This window comes from Zingiber officinale, chromosome 7A, assembly GCF_018446385.1.
Source record: "Zingiber officinale cultivar Zhangliang chromosome 7A, Zo_v1.1, whole genome shotgun sequence".
Taxonomy (NCBI): Eukaryota; Viridiplantae; Streptophyta; class Magnoliopsida; order Zingiberales; family Zingiberaceae; genus Zingiber; species Zingiber officinale.
Genome location: NC_055998.1, coordinates 92,912,727 through 92,920,346, shown reverse-complemented (window position 1 = coordinate 92,920,346; position 7,620 = coordinate 92,912,727). Strand labels below are relative to the sequence as shown.

At 34.0% G+C, this 7,620-nt stretch overlaps 1 protein-coding gene across 1 annotated transcript; it reads left to right on the top strand.

Moving 5' to 3' along the window:
* Window positions 1-2,179: 2,179 nt before the first annotated feature.
* Window positions 2,180-7,345, top strand: LOC122001792 (mitochondrial carrier protein MTM1-like). Its single transcript, XM_042556720.1, has 10 exons — window positions 2,180-2,476; window positions 2,735-2,824; window positions 3,417-3,545; window positions 3,632-3,691; window positions 4,829-4,999; window positions 5,742-5,838; window positions 6,199-6,290; window positions 6,401-6,550; window positions 6,672-6,730; window positions 6,879-7,345. The coding sequence occupies exons 1-10, from the start codon at window positions 2,225-2,227 to the stop codon at window positions 7,009-7,011; spliced, it is 1,233 nt and encodes a 410-aa protein (XP_042412654.1). The 5' UTR covers window positions 2,180-2,224; the 3' UTR covers window positions 7,012-7,345.
* The last annotated feature ends 275 nt before the right edge of the window (window positions 7,346-7,620 follow it).

Below are 7,620 nucleotides of genomic sequence, written 5' to 3'. Positions count from 1 at the left end.
ATCAAGTCCTCTTTGGTTGGTTTGTTTCTCAATTAATGTGTATTTTTTATGATTTTTTATTGTCTAATTGGAATATTTATTGATCATCTAAATATATATTTCTATCAACTTAAACAGGTTTTTAGAGTTTTCTTTTAAAATGTGCAACTTTTTTTTTAATGTTTCTTATCCTGATTATTCTCTTGTCCATACATCTATCTTAATATATGTTTAATATACGCATATACAAAGTAAATTTTAAAAAACGTTAATATTAGTTAAATTAGTATTTATTATCATAAATCAACCAAGGGGAAGTTTAGTATAACAATAAAATATTTGTATATTTTCGTTTTATGATTATTTTAAATTTAATAATGCAAGGAAAGATTTAATGTGGTCTCATCCTTCTCTAAAATATCATATTAACGTTCAAGTTATCCTTTATCATAAATTAACTAATTCTTAAATTTTATGCAAATGGTAAGTAGGATTTTCTGCCCCTAAATTTCTCTGTCTCCATGTCTCCGTGTCGATCGGACGGATCAGATTATATCTTAAAGATGTCTTACACATCATGAGGATACTGCATACATCTTAAAAATATCATGATACCTTAAGATATAATCTGGTCCGTCCGATCGACATGAGACGGAGACAGAAAAATTCAGGGACAGAAGATCTGAGTTGGTAGATTACTTACTAATAATGGAAAAATGGGAAAAAAATACAGTGTTGGAAAGAATGTTTCACTTTGGAAATTAATAAATTAGAGATTTGTGTGTTTTTATTTCATGATTATTCCAAATTTAATGTGCTATGGTAGATTCTGACCCTTCCCAAAATATCATATTCAACCTGAGTTTCTGTATCGAGTTATATTTTATTATAAATTAACTAATCCTTAAATTTCTATGAACATAATCTTCTGGATCTATATCCTTGGTCTGCTACCAGGGTTACTCATTGATGGAATCCCATAAATTTCACTTGTATAATAGGTGGAGTCTAAAATCCTACTAATAAATGGAATGATCCATTTGACGGTAAGTAAATTATGGAAAAAATATAGTATTTGGAAAGAAGGTTTCACTTTGGAAATTAATAAATTGTAAATTTGTATATTTTCATTTATGATTATTTCAAATTTAATGTCCCTAAAATATCATATTAACGGAAGTTTGGTGGATCGATCGAATTATCTTTTATCATAAATGAATTGATTCTTAAATTTCTATGCAAATGGTAGATTACTGACTAATAATGGAAAAACATGGAAAAAATAATGCAGTTTGGAAAGAAGGTTTCACTTTGGAAATTAATAAATTACAGATTTGCATATTTTCGTTTTATGATTATTCCAAATTTAATCTGCCAAAAATATTTAAAAATTTTAAAATTATGAAAAAAAAACACATTATTAGGTAGGTTGAGGATCTTACTATAAGTTCGAAATAAACCACGGGGCCCACCTAAAACTGATTATGTATTGGTGTGCAAAATTGGGGCCCTTTTTAGGGAATTAATCTCACGTGGCGTGATCTCCGCCTTCATTTTAATGCGCTCCCTCTCTCGCCCCCCTCTCCAGGTAAGTTAAAATTTCATTGCACCCCTCAAAATTTATTATATTACTTTGAAGTACCTTTTTAGAGTCACAATGTTCGTTAGTAAATTTAATATTTAGCTTTATAGGAATTTATTTAAATCGGTTTAACATATAAAAAGTTAATTAAAATAAATAAATTTAAATAATTTATTAAATTAAAAGAATAAATTTAAATCTATTTATATTATTCGTTAAATATTCATAAATATTAACTACAAAAGTTAATATTCATAAATAAAATTTTTGAATCGATTAATAAAATTCTTATAAAATTTATAAGTAAATAAATTCTCATAATATTAAAATTTCAAACTTATAAAAATAAATTCAATCTCAAACTCAAACAATTATTAATAACATAGTTTATTTTAAATTCTACTTAGATTAGTTTATCAAATAAAATTTAAAATATAAACTACTTTATTTATTTATTAATTATTAGTTGGTATATCCTATTTTTCGAACTAATTAATTTTAGGATGATTCCTTAATTAAATAGTTTGAAGCCCTAGTTTCAGAATGAACTAAATTATGGGGCCAATTGTAATTTTTCTCATTAAAATCCCGGTCGTTATTTTCTTCCTATGTTTTTCTTTTTTAGAGAGAGAGGGAGAGAGAGAGGGAGAGAGAGCTTGGAAAATGGCAGGCTGTTCGACAAGCGGGTTGCCCAAGTGGATGCCCGCCGCCACCAGGGTGGAGTTTGACGGCGTCTCGTCTGAAAATGTACCGGAGTCGGACTCCCACTCCACCTCGTCCCCGCAGCCTCCCTCCGCTTCTCGTCTCGGCTCAGCTTCGTCCGACTCTCAGACGGGGTTCGGGGAGAGGGCGCTCTCCGCCGCGGGCGCCGCCGTGATTTCCGCCGTCCTTGTAAATCCCCTTGACGTCGCAAAGGTGAGATTTTGACTTCGTTCGTTTTTTTTTTCATCTGGCGTTTTTCGTTTCTTCGTTTTTGCTCGCTCCTTGGCGTTGTCGTCTGTGCCATGTTTTTTTTTTCCCAACGCTTTTGGTTCTGCGCATCGATTCTTGATTCTTCATTCTGTGTGTCTTATTTTCCCGTCGTTTTCAATTGAGTTTCTGGTGGAATCAAGATTGGTTCTTTCCTTCCGGTTTTTTTGGAATCATTAAAAGCTTCCTGTTTTGTAAACGCAGACGAGGTTGCAGGCGCAGGCAGCTGGAGTCTCATATTACCCTACGCAGCATCAGTATGAAAGGCGCTTTGCGTCTCTTGGTCCAAGCACAGTATGGTGTTGCCTGTTTTACCATGCCACTATCCGAGTCTTCATTGTCTAATTTTGATTTATCATTCAACTCATGATGCTAATACTTGCATCTGTTCTTTTCCATTAATAGGCTCATACTTACTAAGATGTGCTAACTCTGTTCTAGTTGATACCTCAAACCGTAATTGGTTGCAAGGATCTTTTGATAATTGGTTGGATTGAGCTTTTCTGTTTTTGCATTCATCTATATGGTCAATGACTGTAGCTGATACTTTGTAACTCCAAGAGATGCTTGAGCTTATGATATCGGCTGATGTAATCTGGTTACCAAATTTTCTACTATTGAGAACTCCATTATAATGCATTGAGCATTTCCTGGTTTAATATCATTTTGGTACGAAACTGGCCTTTATGCTAAACATTGACATTTTCACAAGAGAAAATTCTTACAGATTTGCTTTTCAGGAAAGAATTGCTAAAGGGCATTTTCTGTTTTGTTTTTGATTTTCTTGAATGCATCTTTCTGCTGACTATTGACATCTTTTACAGTACTGTGTTTGTCTTAATAATCTGATGTCTCATGGCTGACATAAATTTGATAATGTACTCAGATGTTTTCAGATTTAAGATGCTCCCCATCCTGCACCCGGGCTGCGATATTTGGCACTGAATCAGTTTGCCCTCCTGATTGCTTCCAGTACAAGGGAACAATGGATGTCATCAATAAAGTTGTTAGGCAGGTAAGTACACTTAATTAACACAAATATAATCATTTCTTTGCAAATCTTCCCCATTATGCCATTCTATCTACTTTTAAAAACAACAGGAAGGCTTTGCTAGATTGTGGAGGGGTACAAATGCAAGTTTAGCATTGGCTGTACCAACTGTGAGTTTCCAATCTCATTGCCAAAACAGCAGCATAAAAGTCCATGATTATATTGTGTTACTCTTTTTTACTTATATTTTTGTATTATATCAGAATTGCCCTCTAAATAAATGATCTCCTTTTTTTTTTGAATTTACCTTCATACTATAACTTCCGCTTAATTGTCTCCGATCTTCTGGGCATCCAACATAGATGTTTAAAATTTAAATTGATTTTAGCTCACACAACTTAACTATTAGATTATTTATTTTTTTTTAGCTTGAATTTGTCAAATAAATTTACAGTTTTGAACTATATTTGCAATTAACCAATTATGCATTGTGCAATAAGTTTCTATGTTGCTGCTCTTGGATAATTTCTCAAGCATAGATTTTAGATATGGCATGTACTTTAGATGGTTTTGGCAAATCTAGCTTAAATTTTGATTTGTAACAAGTTTATTATATTAGCTTCCACCTTTATAACCAGCATATATCATTGTCAATTTACAATTATCTGTCAGCTATGCAAGCTAGTAGCGTGACAGTTTTGGGTATGTCAACTTGATATTTTGATTTGTAACAAACTTAGCTCAAATTGATTTCTAAAATATATAATCATGTACTTCCAATTATTTCATTTGTGTTACCGAGTGCCATTTTACACTGCACTCTTAGCAATGCCAGCTGATAAATCATTCTGTGTGGCGCCTACATGATTCCATGATGTTGGGCATCTTTTGAATATTCTGACTAAATGTTAATCTCTTATAAAGTTGACGGCGAGTCAAATTTATTAAAAGTTAAAGTTCAGGCTAGATTGAATGGCATTTGCAAGTTTTAATACAGACCATTTTGTGATGGAGTACGAGCTCAATCCTTAGAGAATTAAAGTAACAAAGCACTCAAATTCAGCAAAGATAGTATACTACTTTATTGTGCATGCTAGAAAGAGAAAAGAAACAGATCATCCTATGTATAATTGGCTTTTTATTTAATGAAATATTGAAATCTGAAGTTTGTGCATCATGAAATTTGTTGAGACGTTACTTTTTTGCTGACTAAATTAATCATAAATTATTATTATTTCCTACATGGATCAGATAATTTTCTACTTGGATTTATGTGTAATACTTTCCTGATTGGACTTTACTTGTAGGTAGGAATATACTTACCATGCTACGACATATTCTGCAATTGGATTGAGGAGTTCACTGTCCGCAATGCTCCAATTTTAATACCTTGTGTCCCTTTATTTGCCGGCACGCTTGCACGCTCATTAGCATGTATTTCTTGTTCACCGATTGAGCTCGCAAGAACACGCATGCAGGTAAATCATATACTTTAGTTGGTCGATTCACTATATAAAATCTAATGCTTTATAAAAATAAGAAAAATATCATATCATCCCAACTATTTCGTGCCTGTCCAAATGCATCTTACTCTCCATTGAGATTTATGCTAGGCTATATCAATACTAATATTCTAATCGAGCGTTTTTGTTTTATATTTAACATTTTTTCCATCTACCTTGACTGTTATACTCGTCGCTATAATTAGTCCAATTCTCTCAACTTTAAAATTTGTCGGTTGCCTTTGAATGTTCAACCTATCAAACTCTCTTAATTATACTCATTCTTCTTCTTATTATTATTGTTACATATTGATGTTTGATTACCATAGTTGTATCGCTTAGCCGGTCTCTATGCATTCGTCATAATTCTAACTTTTAACCTTGTCATTGGATGGTTAACATTTGTGCTTATTGATCAGCATAATTTATTACATATGTATTTATTGCTAGGAAGAAGTCTTCTGATGGGGCTTTGTAACATTTTACTAAAGACAAACTGTTGAATATCAATGTGCAAGTTATGTATAAATGCAGCCATTTATCCATGTGCTGCTTGTTTTTAGCTTGAATTAGAGTGTTTTCATTGAATTTATTTACCAATGAGCTATGAATCAACTAAGACCAAGTCTCCACTGGTTGATCTTTCCTCTACTTGCTTTCTATACTGCAAAGTCAAGTCATAGATATGAAAATTGAAAGTCAATTGTTGTAACATCAGGCATATAAAGAATTGAGACCTGGAGTGAAACCCCCTGGAATATGGAAAACACTAGTTGGAGTTCTATCTTCTGTTCGTACAAATGACAACCATAACTGTAAGTTGATAGATTCTTGTTTTCCATTACTCTATAATTCTCATCAGGAAGCCATGTGTGAGTTGTAAAATATACTTAATTTCTTTTTGTTTGTCAAAGATCAGAAACTGTTTTCTGAATTACCTGTTGAATTCGTGTTGAATTGGAATTGAATTGAATATTGTAGCAGGATGCATCTCAAGATATTTGATATTGATTCTTTTTAAATTGATCAACTCTTAGATAGATACATGTGATAATTGTCAAAATGTGTTGAGGGAATGTTCTTTTATTGGATATTTATGTTGTCTTTTTTTCTCGATAAATATTAATTATGAAGCTGCAAGATGACTGACGAGACTTTTATACTTCTGAAAACAGTGCGAGGCTATCGCGTCCTGTGGACAGGTATGGGAGCACAACTAGTCCGTGATGTTCCCTTTTCCGCCATATGCTGGCCAACTCTTGAGCCGGTATGTTCTATCAGCAGTAATCGCGCACTTCTTGTACCGGGTTTATGAGTTTGCAGGTTGTTTAGAAATGCTTATGTTGTTTTATGCTTTGCACTTGTTTCTTTATATAGATTCGTCGAAGATTACTTTCAGTAGTCGGTGATGAAGGTAATGCCGCTAGTGTTTTAGGGGCAAACTTCTCAGCTGGTTTTGTGGCTGGGAGTATTGCTGCTTTCGCCACATGCCCTCTCGATGTCGTGAAAACGCGGAGGCAAATTGAGGTTTGGTCTCAGAATCCCTATCGATCTTTTTAAATCATGGCGATTTTTTTACCGGAGTTGCAAAAAATACCTCTCGATCGGTATTCGTGCTAATTCACTTTTATCCTGATTTGCATCCCAGAAGGATTCATCAAGGGTTCTAAATATGACGACGAGACAGACATTGGCAGAGGTTTGGAGGTACTTCTCTTATTAACATTGTTCCTTGAGAAATGTTTGCATATCGAAATAACTACTTGTATTGAAATAATCACCACTTGAATTCATCACTTCATCGATGCTTGAATAAGAAACCGTCAAATTGAATGAGCTTCTTCAATGTATGCAGGACTGGAGGCTTGAAAGGTCTCTTTACCGGTGTAGGCCCTCGTGTCGGTCGAGCGGGTCCTTCTGTTGGCATCGTAGTCTCCTTCTACGAAGTTGTCAAATACATTTTACATCAAAGGAATGCAGACTCGTGAAAAAAGTAAGATTGCCTGATATGCAAGTCGATGCTCATGGATCTTCAAAGTTTGCTGCGCAAAGAATTGCTTCCCTCAAACTCGCTAACCTGGCCATCAATGGTTGTCTTCTAACCATACCACAAAATAGAATAAGATGTCCCAGTTTTGTCAGAAAATATATTCGATGACATAAATTTTGTGCATCTGTTTATGTTCTTGCGCCGAAGGATGCTTTGCTTTGTTGTCGCATTATAGCTCAATTTGATCGCGTAAAAAATGGCGATGAGCTGATTTTGTTGATGAAAACATTGTTGTCGTTCATAATCATGCTACTGCTTCTGTGCACTGTGAAGGTTGAATTCTTCTATGTCATTGTGCTCTAAAAGACTCCTTCCTTTTGAGATCGATTAACGTGCTTCAAAGAGAGTCGAAAAGAGGAAGATGGCAAAATCTTTATAGCTGAAATGGTCTATTCAACCCTTAAAGATCTTATTCGAATAACAACATCAAACAATTGTCTCACTCGATCTGAATTCGACCATGAACTGATGAACACACGAGATCACGAACAAAGTCATTCGCCAATAATCTCACCAAAGCCCACATCAATTCAGTTCCCTCGTATAC